This window comes from Alosa sapidissima, chromosome 21, assembly GCF_018492685.1.
Source record: "Alosa sapidissima isolate fAloSap1 chromosome 21, fAloSap1.pri, whole genome shotgun sequence".
Classification (NCBI taxonomy): Eukaryota; Metazoa; Chordata; class Actinopteri; order Clupeiformes; family Clupeidae; genus Alosa; species Alosa sapidissima.
In genome coordinates, this window is record NC_055977.1 from 9,390,279 (window position 1) to 9,414,594 (window position 24,316).

At 44.0% G+C, this 24,316-nt stretch overlaps 2 protein-coding genes across 12 annotated transcripts in view; both read right to left on the reverse strand.

Moving 5' to 3' along the window:
• Positions 1-1,210: 1,210 nt before the first annotated feature.
• Positions 1,211-24,316, reverse strand: part of LOC121695536 — a 52,494-nt gene continuing 29,388 nt past the window's right edge. For 2 of the 11 annotated variants that reach the window (XM_042076483.1, XM_042076475.1), the window contains 13 exons: positions 22,655-22,801; positions 22,337-22,451; positions 20,267-22,134; positions 19,721-19,802; positions 19,564-19,631; positions 19,408-19,462; positions 18,690-18,714; positions 18,441-18,579; positions 17,981-18,120; positions 16,719-16,818; positions 15,451-15,519; positions 14,238-14,384; positions 12,782-13,872 (listed from right to left, as the gene is read on the reverse strand). In XM_042076483.1, coding sequence (XP_041932417.1) covers positions 13,210-13,872; positions 14,238-14,384; positions 15,451-15,519; positions 16,719-16,818; positions 17,981-18,120; positions 18,441-18,579; positions 18,690-18,714; positions 19,408-19,462; positions 19,564-19,631; positions 19,721-19,802; positions 20,267-22,134; positions 22,337-22,451; positions 22,655-22,801 — 3,618 coding nt within the window. In that variant the 3' untranslated portion in view covers positions 12,782-13,209. Of the gene's footprint in view, positions 1,240-12,781; positions 13,873-14,237; positions 14,385-15,450; positions 15,520-16,718; positions 16,819-17,980; positions 18,121-18,440; positions 18,580-18,689; positions 18,715-19,407; positions 19,463-19,563; positions 19,632-19,720; positions 19,803-20,266; positions 22,135-22,336; positions 22,452-22,654; positions 22,802-24,316 lie in introns of those variants that run through there. The other 9 variants (XM_042076476.1, XM_042076478.1, XM_042076485.1 and 6 more) reach the window with 9 other exon arrangements.
• zgc:64022 lies at positions 8,443-10,182 on the reverse strand. Its single transcript, XM_042076487.1, has 4 exons — positions 9,870-10,182; positions 9,671-9,724; positions 9,480-9,556; positions 8,443-9,343 (listed from the first exon to the last, which is right to left on the reverse strand). The coding sequence occupies exons 1-4, from the start codon at positions 9,982-9,984 to the stop codon at positions 8,927-8,929; spliced, it is 663 nt and encodes a 220-aa protein (XP_041932421.1). The 5' UTR covers positions 9,985-10,182; the 3' UTR covers positions 8,443-8,926.

Here is a 24,316-nt window from a genome sequence, read left to right on the forward strand (position 1 = left end):
CAAGCAGCACTGGAGGGGAGGCACTAGGCAAGGGTTAGGTTTAGGAAACTGCTGTGTTGCATGTGTTGTGTCGTGTTGCATGTGTTGTGTTGTGTTGTGTTGCATGTGTTGCGCTGTGCTGTGTTGCGCTGTGCTGTGTTATGCTGTGTTGTGCTGTGCTGTGTTGCGTTGCATGTAGATAGATAGATAGATAGATAGATAGATAGATAGATACTTTATTGATCCCCAATGAGAAAATCAAGGTCTCAGTAGCATACAGACATCACACACAACATGCACTATCAGCAGAAAAAGTAATAAAAGTATATAATATAAAAAACACAACTAAGCAATAAGGACAGTAGAAGATAAAGAATATACTAAAATAAAAATGATACTAAATAACACTTAATCTAAATCAAGTCTAAAACAGTATCCACATAGTGTGCTTAGGGGTGATTAAGCATGAGGCGCTTGCAATGTGTTGCGCTGTGTTGTGTTGCTTTGTTGCGCTGTGCTGTGTTGTGTTGTGCTGTATTTTGCTGCGCTGTGCTGTGCTGTGTAGTGTTGTGCTGTGCTGTGTTGTGTTGTGCTGTGTTGTGCTGTGTTGTGTTGTACTATGCTGTGCTGTGTTGCGTTGCATGTGTTGTGTTGTGTTGTGTTGTGTTGTGTTGTGTTGCGTTGCGTTGCGTTGCGTTGCGTTGCGTTGCGTTGCGTTGCGTTGCGCTGCGCTGTGCTGCGCTGTGCTGTGTTGTACTATGCTGTGCTGTGCTGTGCTGTGCTGTGCTGTGCTGTGTTGTGCTGTGCTGTGCTGTGCTGTGTTGTACTACATTTTTATGAGTATATGATTGGAGAATGACTCGTTAAAGTGTAGGGACACATTTTATGGAGTTGACTCACAGTTGGTGTAAAATATGTAATCAGTATAGTGGACTGTTAAAACTGTGTGGACATGAAGATAGTGTCTGTGTGTGTGTTTGTGGATGTGTGTCAATGTGTGTATGCTATAGATGTCTGTGTGTATGTGTGTGTGTACATGTCACTGTCTTTGTGTGTGTGTGTGTGTGTATGTGCAGGTCTCTGTCTATGTGTGTGTGTACATTTTGGTGTGTGTGTGCAGGTCTCTGTTTATGTGTGTGTGCAGATCTCTGTTTATGTGTGTGTGTACATTTGTGTGTGTGTGTGTGTGTGTGTGTGTGTGTGTGTGTGTGAGTGTGTGTGTGTCTATCTGTGTGTGTGTGTGTGTGTGTGTGTGTGTGTCTTTATGTGTGCATTCATTGTCATTGTGTCACCACCACCTCCACAACAGCAGTACAATGGTGCTCTCCACTCGCCCTCTCCGCTGGGCACTGCGGTCTGGACAGGCGTGGGATGGAGGTTTCCGGAAGTGGGAACGTGAGGATGTGTGTGGAGTGGGGACACCCCTTATGTCATCGTAACCACGCAATGGGGGAGGAATGTGTTTCCCGTGGCAACGCGGCTCTCCACTCCAGTTGACATGCCAACGAACAACTCCCACGCATCGCTGTGCTCCCACGCCATGGAGACACACTGACACACTGACGCAGACACACACATACGCACCCACACACACTAGCACACACACACCAGGGGCAAGTCTCAAGTCTCACACACGCACCAATACACTGACGTGTGTGTATACATGTATACTCATATTCTCTATGTAATATGTTTGATTGCAGATCTCTGGTGGCAAACACACACACCAACTCAGACTTCTACAAACACACTCACACCATCTCTTTACACCCACATACACACACACACACCCATCCACACACACACACACACACACACACACACACACACACACACACACACACACACACACACACCACACACATGCACGTACACACACACACACACACACACACACACACACACACACACACACACACACACACACACACACAGACATACACATACACACACACACACCTACACTCACACACACCACACACACACTCTCACACACACACCTACACCTACACCTACAAACACACACACACACGTGCTGTGGTTTTGTAAGCATGTGTGGATGATGCACTGAGGAGGTTGACCTCAACCAGAATCACCCAGCAGACAGACAGATGACTCATCAAGATATTGCACCTCAGCCCACACACACACACCTACACTCACACACACACCTACAGTACACACACACACACCTACACACACACACACACACACCTACAGTACACACACACACACACACCTACACACGCACACACACACACACCTACAGTACACACACACACACACACACACACACGTGCTGTGGTTTTGTAAGCATGTGTGGATGATGCACTGAGGGGGTTGAACTCAACCAGAATCACCCAACAGACAGACAGAGACTCATCAACACATTACACCTCAGCCTACACACACACACCTACACTCACACACACCCCTACAGTGCAAACACACACACACACGATTGTGTGGCCACAACAGCTTCATCCCATTCAGTTCCCATATACATTCATAGGAGTAGCAGTAGTAGTAGTAGCAGTAGAAGTACTAATAAGGGTAGTACTGGTACTACTACTACTAGTAGCAGTAGTAGTAGTGGAAGTAATAATACTAGTTGTTGTTGTAGTAGCAGTAGTTGTACTGGTAGCAGTAGTAGCCTAGTAGTGGTAGTAGTAGTAGTTATTGTTGTAGTAATGGTAGTAGTGGTTGTAGTAGTGGTAGTAGTAGTTGTAGTAGTAGTGGTAACAGCAGTAATTGATGTTGTAGTAGTAGTAGTGGTAGTAGTAGTAGTAGTTGTTATAGTAGTAGTAGTAGTTGTTGTAGTAGTAGTTGTTGTAGTAATAGTAGAAGTAGTAGTGGTAGTATTAGTATGTGGTAGTATTAGTATGTGAGTGAGAGAAAACAGTCATGATCAGTCCTCAGGCCCTACACTCCATCTGTTGTGTCAGCTCACACTCTGACGCACAACAGTGACTAACTGACATAGAGACTTTGTTCCTCTGTTCTGTGCACAGTACAGGTCACCCAGAGCTCTGTACTTCATCTGACATCTCACCTCACACTTTGTCTCGCACACACTCTTGTACATGACGGATGCAGAGGGAGGGAGCACGCTTGTGTGACAGGTTGCTGCTGCTGCTGCTGATGATAATGATGATGATGATGGTGATGATGATGATGATGATGATGATGATGATTATGCTTTTAGTAATCACTTCGCAAATTGTATTAGAGAGCAGCAATTTCATGATAGCATAAAGTGAGATCGTAAAGTGAGATCGTCACCTAGTGTTGTGATGACAGTCAATAACAAATAGCACAGCACACAAAGGACAAATACACAATAACAATAAGCACAGCATAAAGTTCAACTATTTGGCAATATTTTTGCTGCTAGCATTGTTCCTTAAGATTGATCCTTAACATGGTCACATTTACGACTGACATTTACGACTGACTCGTGATACATGATATTTTCGCTTTGGCTTAGCTCACCAAAATCTCATCTGATGCTCAGCTCAACCTAAAATTGCTGCGTGTTTGTGCGAACCTTAATGCCAAGAGGGTTTCCAGACTGTAATTACACTGAATCAACACTGAGTTGAGAGCAGAGTGGAGTGGAGAGCCAGACTATGATGGACAAACCGCTAGATTCTAAATGTAAAGATCTAATAGGGCCAGACAGGCATGTTCCACTGCAGCTCTGTCCAGCTCTGCAGCATTCCCTGTGATGATGCCCAGACTTTAACAGAAGCCTCCTATCATGAACACAGTGAACACAAGCATAATCCACTGTTTTACTTAACATTGGGGGGCAAACAGAACCTCATATATAGCCCCTTCCCACCATAAATTGCCCCCCCCCCCCCCCCCCCACACCTCACCCAGACTTTCCCTCACGTGAGACTATTATAGAGATCTGTTAATGCCTCACCAAACATGTGACCTAGAGCTGTAAGACATTTAACATTAACCCCCATCCCACTCCACACACTCACATTACCCCTTCGAACAGAGCCGGACGTGGAGCCCCCTTTTAAAGGGATTCCCAGACCTCTCAGGTCACTGGTTAAATGCTCACTGTACACTCTTAAAGACTATCAGGAGCCTTGGCCTCTCAACATTTCATAGTTATAGACAGGGGGTTGCTTAAAGACTAGTTCAGGAAACTCCATGTTTGACGACGGAGGCTCAAAAAGGGGTTAGAAGATGGAGATGTTTTAAAAATCCTTTCAGAAAGCAATTCAAAAGTCATAGTCTTAGTCATAGTACCTTGAGTCACGCTTCTCTTATCTGACCCTATGTAATCACGTGGAGTTATACTGTATGTAGTGCCGTGTTGTGCAAGAACATGCCATAGATTTCTTTCTTTTAAAATGGATTATTGCTGACATTCAAAAACATGACATCCCACTAACATTTATAGTGCCATCTGTGTGGCCTTGATTGGTGTGTAATATAAGGATCCTCTCAGTACGTTTTGATCCTCACACTCAATAAGATAGTCAGATGTGGGAGTATAAGCTGCATGGTATTTTTTTTCTTGCAATTATGTAACTTTCTTCTGCTTCTGCTTCTTCTGCTTCAACTTATTTTTTTTTTTATTTTATTACATTTCATCCTTATATTTGTTATGGTGACATTTGTAGGTATTATGAAAATTCTAGCATTATTTTAGTTATGAGTTTTTGACTCTGTGCAAATGTCTCTATGGTAAATATCATTGCAAGTCTTGAAGTCACATCCAATGTGGGATTTATCTTGTACTCCCACACAGTGGAAATACAGGTCAGATGCTCTGTGTGTGTGTGTGTGTGTGTGTGTGTGTGTGTGTCAGGAACTGTCAACTCACTCCGTAGCGCTGTGGCAGCCCTGCTTGGCTGAACTAGCTTTCACTGCTTTAACACACTTGTCTTTCTTTCATTTTCCTTTCATCTCAAAGCTCACCCCTTTCTCCGTGAACTCCTTAAGAGAGGAAGGCAAGTGGTGTGACAGAAGACAAATGGAAACAAAACAATTTTGTAGCAGCAGCAGCAGACTGCTGGTCCCTGAGCAAGGGGGCTACTGAAAGGCCACAGACTTCATCGCTCTCGTTAACTTCCCATCACTATGCAGTGTTTATTTTGTCATTGTTAGCTGTGTTTGTTGGCCAATCTTTTGTCCTGTCCCCACACACAAATTGTAGCTTTGTAGCTTTTCAGTTTACACTTCTCACAGCAATGAGTATTGGTTCACACTGGTTTTTAAGACCTGAGCAGAGATGTCCATCTCCATTTTTTTTACATTTTATAGCATGTCCCCTGTGGTGGACAAAAGGACCGTTTTACTATGAAAAGGTAGCCATGAAAATAGACAAAAATGGACAAGTTATGCTTTTAGTGGTATTAAATTAAGGGTAAACTTAACCAAATATAAGGGAAAATGTTATTTATCCTTCTAGACTACTTTATTTGCCTTTTTGGACAGTTGTATTTCTTTTTTCTGGATTGTTCATTTCATTTTCATGTTTTTCTTTCATCTGTGATAATTCATTTTTTAGTCTTACTCATCCTCGCTATCTTCTTGAGGCACAGGTTCATAGTCCTCATCTCTGTTTCACTGACTCATCACCTGAGAGCTCCAAATCTGACCCCCCCTCATTCATCCTATACAAATGATCTCCTAAATTTCCCAAAAAATCTAAATATTTTGGTCCTGGTGTCCATTATAATGGACATTCATAAAGTCACTATTATTTCAAAATGTAAATAACTTAACTTCTTTCAAAATGAATCATATGATTCCTGACATTTTCATTAACAAGACCATATATTGGCATCATAATGAATGCTTAATAAGAAGACACTATTTGACTTATCTCTCCTCCTTCCATAAAATGTGCTTGTTTTGATGTCAACCATTTTTGAGAACCAGGAAGAGGAGGTTCCCAGCAACCCAGCCAATCACATGATATATCATTAGAAAGCCCAGGATGTCCTCTTTAAAAGACCACAGGAATTGATAGAATAGCTCAAAGGGGTAAAGGGGTATGCTTCTAGAACTTATGTCCACTACAGAGGACATAGGTCTATGGATTGGTTCTCAGGAGGATATGGTGTAGCAACGGAAACGTAAATAGACACGTAGCCTATCATGCAATTATCTACAGCTATCCAAATATGAATGGTATACTATAAATATGACCAGACCTATTAAGCAAAAAAAAAAAGGTGCAGAATTCAAGCATCGCGATTTTTCATAACTTTCATGGAGTAGACATGTACAGTATCACTCTGTTTTGGTCAAATTTCACAGCTTTCAAGTCTATCGTCTTTGTGTAAATCGAGTTTGAATTGAGAAAATTGTGTTACAATTGTGCCGGTTCTCCCCCCCATCCCTCTTATCTACATCCTTGACCGAAAGGTCTTTCTATTTCTGATTATCCCTTAAAGGAGTACCGTCACACCGGTGTGACGGGAATGTTGAGAAATGAACGTTCTAAAGAATATCTGGGTTCACTGAATTCAACATAGAATTTTAGAACCTTCAATTGTTGCGGAACTTAGAATGTTCAAAAATCTACACCTTTAAGGGTTATTACACTGTTCTCTTCTATTCACACTGTACCTTGATTGTTCTTTATTTTTGTTAGTCGTTTTGGACAAAAGCATCAGCTAAATGAAATAACAATAACAAATGTAAATGTAAAACCTGTGCTGGCTGGCTGGCTCTGCAGAAATCGGATTAACTTTAATTAAAATGGAACAATGGAGGTGTCAGCGTTCTTCTGGGTCACTTTTGAGTTCTCGGATTTGGACAAACCCCAGGTGCCAGTTTGGGTAACCTAGCTCCCAGGTAGCCTACTGGAGTAGCTTTGGGTCAGATCTGGCCTAGGTATGGACCCAATCTGTTCTGATTCTGGCCTGTATCAATTCCAGTTGTTGTTATACTCTCAATAGCTGAAACGGAGTCCTGTTTGTTGTGGATGCTTTTTGGAAGAACAGACAGACTGAAGTTTTTTTTTTTTGCTGTTTTATTACAAAACTGTCATATTTACATAAAGACCTCAACATTATAAATACTATGTACAGAAATAATCTCTTTGGCAATATAAACAGTAGAATAAACATAGTCTTCACCTTGAAAGGAGAAATAGTCAAAATAGTACAGCTTTCGTGTTTACAAAAATCACAGAGACCATATTGTAGCTTTAAATAAACAACAGATTTTACAGAGATCCAAATCATATCAGATCAGTTCAGGTAAAATATTGCCAGCAGGTAAAACATTCCACCCAGATAACAGATAAACCTTTGAGCAGAGCTGGGCCATATCCTCCCCAGATCTGAGCCGGAGTTGTTTCAGCTACAGCAGGAAGCCTACAGCAGGCTCTAGGAGGCCAGCACACTGGATGGCTTGGCCACTCACTCTCCATTCCTGTGGAATGACATCACATCTCACAGATGCTAGGTCACAGAGTCCATCCACATGCTTATAGTCATAGAGCGTAGATGTGTCACAAATTAGGTGATCTGTTTCAAGATGCATTACAACAGGCCTACACTGAAAATGTCTGGAATGTAAACCCCTAAAAATGGCTTACATCACCACTTAAATAAACATAAACTTAGGCTAACTGAAGCTCTGCATCCATATAAGAAAGACTCATTTGAGCGCTAGTACCCAAAACAGACCGTGAGGGAGAACAGAGCTCGGATCCTTGAGGTGAGTCTCCATGAGAAAGCGGTCATTTCTATTTGCATAGGTAGCAGGTTTAGAAGCACCTTCATTGGCTGTGGTTATGTGATGAAGAGCACAGCACTCACCCTTCAGACAGCATTGCATCCCTACACAGCTGCCTATGGATAACTTCATAAGTTGATCTCACTGGTAAGGTTGTTAGCCCCCCCCCTTTACATTCAAGGCTACTGTACCAGTGATCTTACTACAGGCTACTCAAGTCAGGGTGACTTGTATAATAACACTAGATAACTTGCTCCTGATTTTAAAACATTTGGATAGTCTGTTTGTAATTAGGATCCAAGTCCATGCTGCTACTTCATATCCCTAGACATCCCAACCTGCAAAAAGTCATTTCAGGGAGGCATCACGAAGCCCGCCCCCCCCCCCCCAAAAAAAAAAAAAAACAACTTTAGCCTACTTAAATACAGATTAATATGTTCAATAATGTCTAGTCAGTACACCAAATAAGGAAGGCCTAAATAGAAATTGTGAAAAAAAAAATATGTAGATTTTGGTATTTGGGTCTTTTCATGTAGCCTTGCCAACTAGACGTCTAGTGAGGCTGTCCTGAATAATATGCACATTAATTGACTTGTTAAACTCACCTCAACATGTCTTTTGCAATCATTTAACCCGCCATGGGCAATGCTAAAGTCACTGTTACAAATAGTGCAGCGTGCAAGACTCGGCCTATCATTATTTTTTACTCTTATGAGACAAGGGTAGGTTGAAATTAGTCTTTTTTGAGGCACTGACTCTGCCATGACGCTCCTGTTCCTACACTGAACTGATTAATTAAATTCGGGAGAAAAGAGATAAAAGCCCGCCACTGAACTGATTGGTTAATTTAGCGAAACAGGCCAATCAGGATGCTCTCTGCCTTGGATGCGCTCAGGCACACACGCACCAGCCACCCCCCTCTCTCTACCGTCGTGTGCGCGCTACTCGCGCTACGGTCTAGCATGCGCGCTCTTGATCGCTCACTATAGATCCGGGAGATTTTACCTAATTTGCGGGCGTCAGGGAGCCGCTATCAATATGCAGGAGACTCCCGGAACTTCCGGGAGACTTGGGATGTCTGTATCCCAGTGTCCTTGATAAGCTACCGCTTTAGACGTTGACCCTGGGTTAGTGCCCTCGTCATACGCTGCTCGTACAGCAGTTGTCCTTACAGCAGTTGTCCAAAGATTGATGAACTTCCAACAAACGACAGCGCCAACAGAAAGTTTTACTCCGTTCTCTTGCGCCCAAACACCGCCGACATACTTCGCACTATGCCTCTGAAGCCAGCAGCGCCTTTCTTCAAGGCTCGCGCCTCACGGATTAGTTCAATCAGTTCGTGAAACACCAACAGCACGCCGTGATAGGTTTCCGCGGCGGAGATCTCGAAGAATCCGCAGTCTGCAGAGAGCGCGAGTAGGCGCCCTTCCTCGCTGGAAACCGTTCGGCGGTGTTGGAGGTCCCGCTTGTTGCCCACGATAATGATGGGTACGGCGGCGGGCAGTTTATTCTTGGCCTGCCGGATACGCTGCACCTGTTGTCGCACCACGTTGAAGCTCGCCCGGTCGCAGATGCTGTACACCAGGATGAAGCCGTCTGCCCATTGGAGCTGTCTTTCACTTATGTGTCCGGCCTCATCACCATTCTGAAAAAGACGTGGCATTGTCAGTCAAAATGGACTTGTTTGCTTTTGGTTTGACTGCCCAATGTTAAATATATTAGTACGCTTTTTGTTTAAGTATTAAAGCAATCTAGGGAAAGACGATGCGTGCTTAGGCTACCTGAGAGTGTGAAGAGTCCCAGATGTTGAAACAGATATCCCGTCCATCAATTTTATCGCTGCGGCTGTATATGGAATCTGTGCAAGTGAAAGCACGGGTCAGTTCACTTTTTCAGAGCTAAACAATAAAAACAGAGCATAGTGGTGTGCAGAGTAGTCAACAAGTGCAGCCTGTACAAAATAATAACTCACCTATGTCACCGTATTCTCCGATGAACCTCCGCGTGAGGAATCTCACTGTAAGTGCTGAGGGGAGAAAACACAAATAATTTAATTGGATTTGATCATGGGTTTGTTTATGTAGACTATGCAAACAGTTGTCATATAGCCGTGTTTTTTCATAGACAAATGAAACTTGTAACGAGATGACAATAAGAATGGAAATGCTTACCAGACTTCCCAACATTGTCTGCTCCCAATAACAAAATGTTTGCTTCGACCCTTTGCTGACTTCCATCCATTGTCTTTCTGCTGTTGGGCGTTCGCTGATTCACCTGAACAACCATTGAAAAACTGGACAGTGCTTTTTCCCTCAACAATCAGACGGTATAGTCAGGATGAACGAGGCGCCGCAGATATATATTGGAGTGGGAGGGTCCCAGCGTCGATGGACAGTCACAGGAGCCAATGAAAGTGCCGAGCGCCTCACAAACACTGTTAAATGGAATCCGGAGACTGCTAGGGGACCGACATGCCTCACATATTTCTGGGCATAGGCGACTAGATGAGTAACTTGATTGTGTTTTATTTTGACAAGGGGGTATTTTTACCTTCATCATGAATTATGCAAACAGCTACACAGTAGCCTAGCTTATCAGCTACAACGAATGGGGCAAACGTGTCTCTTAAAAAAAAAGCTTTTCTCAAACACAATTGCTACTCCAGACAAAAGTCCATTAAGACTCTAGGCTGTCCAAGAAATCTCTGTTCACAGTCATATTTCTAAATTATATATTGTTATGCCTCGCTGCCAAAAGCTCAAGTTTATTCTTGCTAAACAGTTGTTGCATACACACAGAACAACCAGAGACAAAAAAGTAATTCCAGTTCTACCAGGTCCAGGAGCGCATAATTATTTTAAGCCGACTCAGATAATCCCTAGCAATCGTCAGGCCGCACAAAAGAGTTGTTAATGTCAAGCAATGGGGTGCTATTATCATTTAATTACCTTTACACCTCATTAACACAGGGGCTCATCGCTGGCCCATAGCCGAAGTCCAACATGCCCAAACATCCCCATGCGCCAAACGTCGACAGAAAAATAAGCTTTATTACTAGCGCCCTCTGGAGGTCTGAAACGTTGTTTACGCATTGGCATCAAGCAGATATATTTTGAGACTAGCAACCTTCCCATATCTAAGTTAATTCTTAGCCTGATTAAACGTATCCTAATTCATTTGTTTTAAGATTTAGAGTCCAATATACACGTTATTTTCTCACGAGAGCCATGCAACGCTGTAGTAGGCTACATATATTCGAATTAACGTATTTTACAAGATTTACATTTCGCTCGGAGTTGGATTGTCATCCTTTCATAATTGTATTGAAATCGATGGAGGAAGTCCATATAAAGTGAGAACTAAGAATGCCTCTTTTAAACCTCACAAGTCTCAAATGTAGAGGCAGTGCTTCTGATTGGTTACATTTTTTTCAGGTATCATGAAGACACTGATATGAGGAAACACGCATGTATACACGTATGATGAGGAATAGATCGCACGTAGGCCTATGTTTGTTTACATGCACACCATTTTTTGCTGGGGGGCATTCAACTCAGCTGGGTTAGAAATGTTCTTTGTTGACAACATCTGCATGTCAATGTTCCTTGTTGATAGCATCTGCATGTCCTACATAGCATTCAAGACAGAACCCCAGCTTTTGAACTGTGAGGAAATCTAATTAAATGCTGATTCAATGCAACCATACTGGCTGATCTAGGAAACCATTGTAAAACACTTCCAAGCTCTTAGAGATTGTCCCTCCATTTTCTCTTCCTTATGGTGATATGGTCAGAAAGTCAAATTCAAAATAATTAGTGATAGTGCAGCTGACCCAGTCTGAACAGGATGAAATGGGCAGCTGTGGCCTACTGGTTAGCACATAGGACTTTTGACCAGAGGGTTGCCGATTCGAACCCCGACCAGTTGGAACGGCTGAAGTGCCCTTGACTAAGTCACCTAACCCCTCACTGCTCCCCGAGCGCCGCTGTTGTTGCAGGCAGCTCACTGCGCCGGGATTAGTGTGTGCTTCACCTCACTGTATGCCGAGTGTGTTTCACTAATTCACGGATTGGGATAAATGCAGAGACCAAATTTCCCACACGGGATCAAAAAAGTATGGACCCTTTCAACAATAAAAAACAAAAACAATGCTTGAACATTCTATTTGGTTCCCAATCTACTTCCTCTGCATTAAGATAACATATGGAATGTTAAAACGGAAGCCTTGTGGGGCCAACTATGATGCTGATAATGGAACTCTCTTGAAAGGGTCTATATACTTACTTATACTTATATAAATCAAAGTGTCAATGTGTGTGTGTCCGCACAGCCAAACACACCAAACTCGATGGGGTGAGAGTGGCCCAATGTCCAGCCAACCAAAATGTTCAGAGATGGCAGCCAGATGGTCGTGGGTTTCAGAGAACTTGCCATCGCTCTCATACCAGCACATGAAGGCACGCCTGGCATACGTCAGGTCCAACTTGAGCCCCAGACAGGGCCCAGGTAGGGTGCTGGTGGTGTTGTTGCCTAGCACGCTGCACATTGGATACTTTTAGAAGTTATTGTAAGTTATTATGTGTGTATATGAATGTAAGCATTGTTTTAGAGGCTGCACAAGCAAATTTCATTGTATGGTACTACTGCACAATGAGAATTAAAGTCAATTCTATTCTATTCACACACATGGCCCTTGGCAAGGTCTCCACCAAGCACCATAGTCGGGGGCTGGTAGTTGATGGCCACCTTGAAGCCAGTTGGGCTTTAGATAACATAAATAATGTTAACTGCTTATGTTCCCTTTACTCTTAAAAGGAATGTTCCCATTATTTTCCACATTTCTTTTTCCCTCTTTGATTGTCTTGAAATGGTGTTTAGTTTTGGAAACACTGTAACCTAATGGTCATGCTAATAAAGCAACTTTGAATTTGAGACAGAGAGAGAGATAACATCACTTACAGCTGTTGTTATCTTTAGTTAATCCAAAGTGTCAATCTCCAAGAGTCAATGACTGGTCAATGTAAATGATGTGTGTCTAACAGAGGAACTCGTCAAACCACTCAGAAATGAGCGAACAGAAGGCTTTTGGCAAAAAACAAATCTTTTTTTATTCATCCTCAGTATAGACAAACACACAGTATAAAAAAGTTGAACTATATACATAAAATACAGGAATAGACCTGTATTTAAACCTTTAAGTAAAATGCACACTGGAACACTGGCCATCACAAACACAAACTCTTGGCACTTCAAATCACTGCACACATCACACATCTGTTGAGCAGCAGTCTGTAGTCTGTGTGTGTGTGTGTGTGTGTGTGTGTGTGTGTGTGTGTGTGTGTGTGTGTGTGTATGCATGAGGGTGGGGGCATGAGGGTGGGGGTGTTTGGCACTTTAGCTCAGTAGTGTGTATGGTTGTTGGAGACCATTAACTGTGTGTGTGTGTGTGTGTGTGTTTGGCACCTTATGTCAGTAGTAAACGTGTGTGTGTGTTGTGTGCGTGGAAGATGCTTACGTGTGTGGCTGAAGTCTCATCACCTCAGTCCCTGTCTGGGTCCGACCGTTGTCCTTCTCCAGGAGAAGGAACCGCAGCACGCCTGATGATGGCACCTCACTAGTCCTGGGTGCATCAGACTGCGTCTGTATTTGCAACTGCGTCTGCATCTGCGACTGTAACTTTGTCTGTATTTGCACCTGTAATTGTGACTGTGACTTCATCTGCATCTGCGTCTGTGACTGCGTCAGCGCCTGCGTTTGCGACCGCATCAGTGACTGAGTCCGCACCTGCACCTGCAACTGCGTCTGCACCTGTGCCTGCGACTGCCTCCGCAACTGCGACTGCATTTGCGATCGTTTTTTCTCCTTCCTCCCAGCTTTCCGCTTCCCTGTGTTTCCCGATCTTCCCACTTTCACTCGGTCGTCTCGTTCCACTTTCTTCTCCTTCCTCTCCCTCCCTTCGTCTCGCTGTGCCTTCCTCTCCTTCCCTCGGTCGGGCAGCCTCTCCTTCCCTTGTTCCGGCAGCCCCTTGTGCTGTTTCCGAGGCCGGCCCCTCTGCCGCTGGCGGTGGGGGTTGCGCAGGAGAGACTGGTGGAGGCTGTGGCCGATCACTCGCTGCAGCCGCCTGGAGAAGATCATCTGCAGAGACTTCACCTGCTTCTCACACTCGGCCTTCCACTGAGAGGGGTTGAGACAGACAGACAGAGAGACAGCAGAGAGAGACAGAGACAGAGAGACAGACAGAGAGAGGATGTAGGAAGAGAAAGAGAGAGAGAGAGAGGGAGATAGAGAGACAGACAGACAGACAGATAGAAAAGAGAGGATGTAGGAAGAGAAAGGAGAGAGACAAAGATATACAGATGAGATGAGAGGAAGATATATAGAGGAAAACAAAATGACAAAGTATGTGAATAACTGTTAAATGGATTAATACCATGGGGTACTGATCAGAGTTCTTGAACACCTGTTTGAGTGTCTGTATGTGTGTGTGTATGTAATGAACACCTGTGTGTGTGTGTGTGTGTGTGTGTAATGATGCTAACCTTTGCCCTCTTGAGCAGCAAGTCCAGCAGGAGCCAGATGTCAGACACAAACTCCGAAGGGGTGCGGTACGGAGGCGCTAGTTTCTGTAGCAACCGGCCACGGATGAGCATGATGCTCACGGCGCCAGAGGAGCAAGAGGCTGGCTCCTGGAGACACACACACAGAGCCAAAACCTCAGTGTGTTGGCGAGCCAGGTCAGTCCTGTTGCCAGCTTAGCTTTTCATTTGATAGCAAACCACTTCCTGGTTTGTTCTTTTATCCGCTTAAAGAAGGCTACATTCATTCTGATATATTACCTAAACACCTTTTAACATTAGATCACAGGTGCTCAAAAATTTCAGAAAATTAGCACATCGTGTAAAGATCCATAGCCCTGCCCAGACTGAGAAATTAAAGGCTCAGGAAATCTTTGATTGATGATTAGAGCTCTTCTCAGTTTGACATTTCTGTACTGTACATTTTTTATTCTAATATTTTGAAATTCCATGAGCTGTAAACTACAATCAAGATTAAAACAAAAACGTTGTTAAAGATTTCACTTTATGTGCAATGAATATAGAATATATGAAGGTTTGCATCTGTTATGTTGACCTGAGATTGCATAATATAGAGAAAACCCTGACCTAGTTTTAGTTAGTATAGTGCTGCTCAATCAGTTGCATTACATGAACACTCAATCACACTAAGTCTACTTTTACACAACCATTTAGGCACTGAAAAAAAAAAAATCCTTTGCATAAACTCAATTTAGGCTAATTAGTCAATCGTGTGTGTGTGTATCAAGATAGATAGATAGATAGATAGATAGATAGATAGATAGATACTTTATTGATCCCCAGGATATTGTCATGTGTGTGTGGGCTAATAAGTCAAATCACCGAATCTGCCTGGTTTCTCCACATGACTGATTATGAGTGGCACTCCACCAGACTGAATATTTGGTCTTAATATTCTCCTTGACACACATTCATCATTCAAACTCTTCTACAACACATTATGTAAGTGCACAGAATAAAGTTGTTCTTAGCCTGTTAATTACTCTTGTAGAAGCTAAACCCCCCCCCCCCCCCACCCCCCCCATCATCTTCACAATCTACGAAGTAAAGTTTCATGTTGGTAATAGTGTAAGAGTACTCTTAATAGTCACAGGCATAGTACTGTACGTGTGCGTGCGTGCATGTGTGCCTGTGTGTGCGTGCTGATCAAACTCACCTGATTTTGCATGAAAAGTACAGGCCTGTATTTGCTGCACCACAGTGAGAGCAGCAAGTACTCACAAATCTGTCAAACACAGAGACACACAGACACACACACACACACATTAAAAGCAGTAAGTACCTCAGCCGAGTATATCTATGTTAAATTGACACACAGAAAATAGTATGTACTCATGTTTCTGTCAACTAAACACAGACAAAGCTATGGGCTTCCAGTCACAGCATAGAAACATAGCAACACAGCATTCTTTCACTGACTTGCACTGTATTTAAGACTGTATTTAGCACTGTATTTAACGCCACACATGGGCTCACATGATGACGTAATGCTAAGGTTGTTTCTTTGCATTGTGTTTAATAAAAAAAAACAAAAAACATCACATAGCACCTTTAAATAAACCCACAGAATAAACTCAGTGTGTAGCTGAGGAGTATTAGAAGCAGGTTACACCGGGCACGTTTAACTGAAGCGTTCCATTCACGGGCTACCAACCATTAGCTTCCACTGTACTCAATGGAACTGGCTACACCACACCCACACACCCCATTACCCCCCCCCCCCCCACACACACGCCATTTCATCACCCCCCCATTCATCATCCCCCTCCCACACACACCATTACCACCCCCCCCCCCCCACACACACACACCATATCCCCCCATACACACACACACAATTATACCTTTTTAATTACTACTTTCAATTTATTCTTTAAAGTTGAGCTGGCTCTTGAGCAAAATAATTTCATTACTTATAATTCCATTTATGAGTGCATGACAATAAACTAGATAGATAGATAGATAGATAGATAAATAGATACTTTATTGATCCCCAGGGGAAATTCAAGAAACAACGTGAGACCGCGGAAACGGCCGTAACATCAGGCCGGATTCGAACCGGCGATGCAATTCTTAAAGTGCTATATAGCACAGCGCTGCCTTTTATATGTGTGCCACGGAGACGCTCCTACTTGAACTACTTGAACTTGAACCAGACGTGATAGTGGCGTGCACATTAACAACAAATGAGCTGTGTGTGTTGCAGCACCCAAACCATGGTAAGGCCCAGGTGCCCAAGGGGACCCGCGTTGGAATCCCACCCCATCTCTCTCCTGCTCGCTTCCCATAGAGGCAAAAAAAGCCTCAAAAAATGTACTTAAAAAAAGAATAAATAAGAGACCCGTCATCTAAAGAAATATTTACACTCTGTGAACGGAACCCTTCAGTTGCGCATCCAGTGTGGCCCGACGAGCAGGCCCCTACCTTCTGGTCCTGAGCGTTCATGCAGGATCCTCCCTCAAAGCCGCCCTGCAGTCTCACCTCCGCCGACACATCCAGACACAGGCCACACACCCAGCCTTCGCTACACACACACACACACAGGCAAAGATATTTAACTCGCACCTTAGATCCTACATGGCACACACACACACACACAGGCAAAGATATTTAACTCACACCTTAGATCCTACATGGCACACACACACTCTCACACACACACTCACTCATGTGGGTGCACACACAGGCAAAGATATTTAACTCACACCTTAGATCCTACATGGCACACACACACACTCACTCATGTGGGTGCACACACACACAGATTCATTAATTACCACATCCTTCCTTTCACACTCACACACACAGACACACTCACATGCACATACACAGATTTTACACACAGCCCTTCATTCATACACTCATAAACACACTGATTACTTAACTCATACCTCTGGCAGATCCTAGTACACATCACACACCCACTCTCTCAAAAAACACCCACACACACACACACCCACACACTTAAGGAGTACGCAATATCATACAAATTACATATAAATGCTACTCTTCACATAAAATATAATTTGGGAGTGTGCAATCTATCTACATGAGTTTGTTTTTATTTGGACATGGTTCAGGCCTTAAAACAAAGACAATTTCTGAGCCTGAATTATCAGGCATTTTTGAAGATGTCATAGGTCTTATGGACACTTTTTAGCATAGTCTACTAGCGTATGCATGATGAGATATGCATATTTGTTGGAACAAATCAGATAACAAATAAACTTGCTTGAGACAGACACTTTGAGATAGACACTAATTCTCAAAGTTTCAACTATCCCGTGAATGACTGAGGAATGAGAACTGTGAACACAAGTTTCAAAATAAAAGCGACAGTTTATTTTCTGAAGAGACGTATTTCCACTTGGGATCTACAATATCATGGTCTCTACGGAAATTAATTGACGTTACGGTATTCTATCAATTCTATCAAAGGAAAAAATAAGACCTTGTAAATGAAATTCAAGACTTTGTAAATGAAATTCAATACTTTTAAGGCCTTAATTTGACAATATTAAATATAAGACTTTTTCAATACTTTTAAGACCCCGCAGGTACCCTGCAAAGGGTGACACACAAACACCAACCCCCATGTGCATTATGTATGTGGAAGATGGGGTGTGTGTGTGTGTGTGTGTGTGTGTGTGTGTGTGTGTGTGTGTGTGTATGTATGTGTTTCTGACCTGATTTTGGTGATTAAGGGCGGTATGTGGCATCCTTTGTGGTATCCACGGTTACAGGTGGCACAGTGGTACAGCATGCCCTCCATGTGACACACCACACAGCGCCTCTGCTGGACAGCATGGGTCTTGCACTCTGCAGACTACAGCCAGAGGTCAAACACAGAGGTCAAAGTTCCTACAGCACCAATAGACCTTTGAAGTTCACCCACAAAAAGGACCCAAAGCTGCCTTTCTTTCTCAATATACATAGGTATTCAAGTGAAGTTCCTGAGGGTGTAATGACAGGTGTCCAACTAGCTCTGTCCATATTGTGTGTGTGTGTGTTTTTGTGTGTATGACGGTATGTATGTATACATGTTTGTATTTGTTTAGAAGTAATATTTTTATTCGGAAGTAATAATGCTGTTGTTGTTGTTGTTATTTTTCCTGACCAGCTGTTGCTAGACACCACAGACGTTACCTTGTTATCCTCAGGTATCTCCTGGATCAGAAACTCCATGGAACCTTCCCCCTGGAGGAGGCGAAACCGAGGTAGGGGCTGACCAATAGAGATGGAGGGGAGGGGCATGTGGTAGACTGACACCTGAGGTAGCCAATGCCTAAGGAAAAGCATAAAAATGGGTGTCTTACGTGTGACTTAAGCTATAAGCTATCAAAGCTATCAAACTACAAATAATAGACAGAACTTTAACTTTGCTTTAATACTCACTTCTTTGGTAAGAGATGGTAGATTTCTGAGAGAAGCAGAGAGAGATTGAGATCACATCAAGCTTACAATAATGTGAAAATCACTGTCACACACAACCAAAATTCAATTCTTCTCAGTCCAAACAGCAAATTTAGGTTTTCTCTCTGAACTCATTTGGTGTCATAACAGGCACAGAGTTAGGGAAGACATCAGCAAAAAAAAAAGAAGCAATAATGCTTTGAGAGCGACACCTAGTGTCACGTCTATGCTGTTGCTTGATCTAAAGTTAATGTGATTACTGCAGTCACTTCAAGCTGATACAAGCAGAGACTTTCTAATGAGGAGACACAACACTCAAAAATGCCTCCATAGAAATGCACAGTGTTAGTTTGTAACGTCAATATGGCAGTTGTCTACAAATATCCTGTCCCTTCCGCAGCAAGAAGTCGACATGTGAGTACATCGTGCCAATCATGTGGTGTGATCTCGCCACTGGAGCAAGGTTGGTGTTGTGCATTTCAGCCGAAATAGATGCCTGGTAAGTGCCCATAAAGCGTTACAATATGGCCGCCGAGTGGAGGGACTTGCCTAAAAGGATACATGCACTAGTTTCAGGCAAACAGCAAACCACACAAACAGCAACCACGTCAGAGTTGCTTCTGAAAAAAAAAAAAAAAGCTGCTTCTGAGTCGGCCAGTGAGTGAAAACAAACAAATTATTGAATTAATTATTACAATACCTTCATCCTGCATTTCTACATCAATACGATCATCCTCTTCATCAAAGTCTTCCTCCTGTGGAGACCAAGGCAATAGCATGGTGAGACTTGCTGCTCACTAGTGAGAAAATAATACTCGCTTACCAACACTAGCAATTCGCATTAGCAGGTATTCACCTCTAGAGGGCAGCAGTAGCTGTTGATGGTGTCAGTTTCGTGTCCAGCTGCACCTGCACCCTGTGAAGCTAAACAAACAGGCTTGATTGAGACTTTGGAGTCAGTAACAGGAGAACCACAGGTGACTGGGCTGTCATTTCTGGCTGAACATTCTTACCAGAAGCCGCTGGATTTCTGACCAATCCTGGACTCCTTGTCAGATTCAAAGCTTTCAGGAAAGACCGAAGTGTTGGCCGCTCCTGTGGAAACAAATCAACAGCGACTCTAAAACGAATGATTGCACTCAGTTATCACATGCTCTTTGAATAAGACACACAAACACACAACTGATGGCAGGGTCTGGACAGGCTATACCCGTTGTGAGGAGCAATCACGCATACAAACACACACACACACACACACACACACAGAAGAGACAGAGAGAGACTTTCTGTGAGAGAGGCAAGCATACACACACACACACACATACACACAACAGAGAGAGAGAGAAAGAGAGAGAAATGTTGAACACACACACACACACAAGAGAATGAGAGGAGACTTTGATGATAAGGCACATAAACACACACAGATGTATACAGACCATGTGTGTGCGAGAGGGAACAGATTCTGAGACACACATATACACACATAGATGAGGAAGGTGAGCATGCACACACACACACACACACACACACACACACACGCATGCACGCACACTCACCTGGCAGAGAGTTTGTGGAAATGCAGGTAGAGGCGAAGGACCAGAAGGGGCCATAGATGATTGGTCTCTCTCTGGACAGACAGGAACATCTGGTGGAGCCGCTTGCACATGCTCAGTGATGACGCAGTCAGAGACCACCTCCTGCACATGCTCAGTAGTAACACCGTGAGACTCAAATTCCCGCACACGCTCAGTAGTGACGCCAAGAGACTCCAACTCCCGCAAATGTTCAGTAGTGACACCGAGAGACTCGCACTCCCGCACATGCTCAGTAGTGACACCGAGAGACTCGCACTCCCGCACATGCTCAGTAGTGACACGGAGAGACTCTGCCTCCCGCACATGCTCAGTAGTGACACGGAGAGACTCCACCTCCCGCACATGCTCAGTAGTGACATGGAGAGATTCCAACTCCTGCACACGCTCAGTAGTGACACCCAGAGACTCCAACTCTCGGACATGCTCAGACTCATCCCCTTGTTCACATGACCCCATAACTGGACATTCAGACTGTGTGACCTTTGACTCCGCTCCCTGTAGACATGACCCCACTCCTGGTGTGACCTCATCAGACCCTACCGCCTCTGTGTACTCTGACTCCTCCCCCGATAAAACTGCCCCTGCTGCTTCTACATTCATAATAATAATTGGGCATTTTGACCCCTCCTCCTCCTCCTCTAGATGTTTGGTGTCTGTCTTTGTGTGTGAGGAGCAGAGTTGAGCTACAAGAACATCTGGGACTCTAGTCTCCTGCTTCTCCACGTGCTCACGAGTCTCCACAGCCTCAGACTCCCTCTGCACATGCTCATGAGACTCTACAGCCTCAGACTCCCTCTGCACATGCTCACGAGACTCTACAGCCTCAGACTCCCTCTGCACGCGCTCACGAGACTCACGAGACTCTACAGCCTCAGACTCCCTCTGCACGCGCTCACGAGACTCTACAGCCTCAGACTCCCTCTGCACATGCTCATGAGACTCTACAGCCTCAGACTCCCTCTGCACATGCTCACGAGACTCTACAGCCTCAGACTCCCTCTGCACATGCTCACGAGACTCTACAGCCTCAGACTCCCTCTCCACGTGCTCATGAGACTCATGAGACTCTACAGCCTCAGACTCCCTCTCCACGTGCTCATGAGACTCATGAGACTCTACAGCCTCAGACTCCCTCTGCACGCGCTCATGAGACTCTACAGCCTCAGACTCCCTCTGCTCGCGCTCATGAGACTCTACAGCCTCAGACTCTGTCCTTCTGAAGCAGCAAGTTTCGCTAGCAGTGCTGCTAGCAGCTATGTCCTGAGGTAAAGCTTCAGCACGGCCCTTGATTGGTCTGTCCTGCACGACCACAACAGATGTCTCCTCACTGGCAGAGCCCCCGCCAGGGTTGATGATGGCTGACGGGGTAGGAGAACTTCCGGGCGGGGCAACTGTACTGATCCCAGTTACTCTGCTACGTTCGTCCCATGACGCTAGTCTCTCCATGCTAGCTCTGGTGGTGACACCAGACGTGTCCACTAGAGGGGGGCTCTCGGGTGGAGAGCTGGGTTTGCCCACAGGGTCTGGCACGGTGGACGAAGGCTCACACTCCATACTAGTCACCGAATCCAGTCCAGCTTTTCCCTCACTGCATCCAGGGGACGAGGTCGTGCTCTCTACCATAACCTTTGTGGGCGACGACACAGAGCACCCTCTGGTGGTGATGAGAGGAACAGCAGGAGCGCCCTCTGCAGGCCCCAGTAGGCATAACGGCTCCAGGCTCTCCAGGGACACCAACTGACCAGGAACAGGAGGGGTCTCTTTGGCTTTCTTAGGAGGCCTGTTCTTTTTGGAACAGGCAAACGGAATAAGCCTCCATGACACCTTTCCTGCAAAACACACAATAAAAGTGACGTAAACATAAAAACACGGCTCTGAGTCTATCTACCTAGTGACTGAAAAATCATTGAGAAGCAACATTTTTTTTTCCTTTCAGATCTGTTATCACATCAAAGACATCAAAGTGAACCAACACATATCAACCCAACCCTATGTCCACACGGTAGTCCTGGGCTCGGTGGTAAGTCCTACCGAAACGGCTGAGGGCTTCCTGAACCTCAGGCTTGTTGACGTGGAGGGAGATCTGCAGCATGTGGGCGAAGGGAGGAGGATTCTGGGTCAACACCGTCTGCAGCTGCTGCTGGACCTGTTGAGGGGGACTGGAGCTTTTAGTCTGAGGAGTGTGTGTGTGTGTGTGACTGTGTTGAAGGTTTGAAATAGAAACACCACCATGCCGCTTGGGAAACAGCTGCCGCTGGACCTTTTGAGGGGGTCTGGAGCTTTAGTCTGAGGAGATTGTGTGTGTGTGTGTGTGTGTGTGTGTGTGTGTGTGTGTGTGTGTGTGTGTACCTGATTTACACAGGACAATAGCGCAATCTGGTCCATGCGGTCCAGGGTTTTCTCACTGAAGGCCAGTAGGTACGCCTGCCTCTCCAGTAGTTTCTGGAGCACTGATTGCTGCCGCTTCAGGCGATCGAATTCCGAAGTGTACATTACCTGCCCAACACACAACAGTAACACACACTTGTGAGAAACATGAGATTCTCCATAAATTGGATGTGTTAATAATAATGCATAGTTTACATAGAATATGTTAAAGGACAATTCCAGTGCAAAATGAACCTAGGGGTTAATAACACATGTGTACCGAGTTTGACAGTTCGCTGGGATTTGTTTTCATGCTAGTCGAATGTGACCAGTTTTATTGCAAACCGCTAATTAGCGTTTAACGCTAGCCTTCGGGACAGACATACAGTAAGAAGTAATCGCTATTTCTATACCACTAACAAGGCTAAAAATAACACCACACTTACACGGTAGCACAATGAGGGTCTCTACATGTAAACCGAGGCATTGAGAACTATGTAAGTGTACAGGCAGTTTATTAAAAAGAAACACATTACCGTTCATGTCTGGTTCACGCTAATTAGCGGTTTGCAATAAAACTGGTCACATTCGACTAGCATGAAAACAAATCCCAGCGAACGGTCGAACTCGGTACACATGTGTTATTAACCCCTAGGTTCATTTTGCGCCAGAATTGTCCTTTAAGTCTAGGAAAAACTTCAGTATTTGAGAGTAATTTCTGTACATCTGTACATCCAACTTGCTCTCTCCATGAATGGCTCTCTAATAAAGATCATGCGACATCCATTGTTAGGACAGTGGGGGCTTTCCCTGAGGCAGACAAGTGACTATGTGATATGCATTGCCAATGCTTCTGCAGAGTATAGTGCTGACATATAATTATCATGTGATGCAGTCTCCAATGGCAGGAAAGATTGAGGGATGCATATGGCGTATTGTGCTGAATCTTGAGTTGTCTATTGTCTCTGTTGGAACTACATCATTATGATCATGGGTTTTTATCCACAAAGTGCCAAGGTATTGGCATATGTCTGTTTGTTATGGTATTTCTAGAAACAATGTAATTGTGTATGATGAACCGGTATAAGACTATGTTTCGTCCCAAAGGACTTTGGGTTTGCTGCTGGAATTTTGTTGTTGACCTGAACAGGGTATGGTCAAGGCTTCTTTCTGATAACAGACTGCCAACATAAACAAATGTGCCTGCTCTTGTGATGTGAATTCAGGCATTTAACGACACCTCCAAGGCCATAGCTTTAATTAACAGAACACACTGATAAGACTATAAACTTCATCTGACCTGAGTATCATCCTGGAGAAACAGAAACAACTTTCAGTGTTATAATAATTATAAGCAAGTAAGATTTCTTATATCAATAATGATGTATAAAATAAAAAAAAATTGTCTGATAACCAAAGCCGATATTTTTTTTCTTTGTTTACTTAGTTTTTGTTGAGAAAGTGGAAACAAACATATTCATACAAAAAATAATCAAGTATTGTAGGCCTTCATAACACAACATTTACCTAGTGTTATACAAATTTGCCAATATAAGTCAACAATGCAGATATTGGGCGATATACTGTATTAGTGTATCCCTACTTGGAATCAGTCGAGCCCACCTACTTCTTTGTGCTAGTTCA

What these genes read in the sequence shown, in the direction of transcription:
- zgc:64022 (XM_042076487.1), bottom strand. Translation starts at nt 9,984, where the DNA reads ATGGTTGTTCAGGTGAATCAGCGAACGCCCAACAGCAGAAAGACAATG. An exon ending in CGGAGAATACGGTGACATAG is followed by an intron (nt 9,557 to 9,670) that starts GTGAGTTATTAT and finishes TCACTTGCACAG; the next exon opens with ATTCCATATACAGCCGCAGC. An exon ending in GGGACTCTTCACACTCTCAG is followed by an intron (nt 9,344 to 9,479) that starts GTAGCCTAAGCA and finishes CGTCTTTTTCAG; the next exon opens with AATGGTGATGAGGCCGGACA.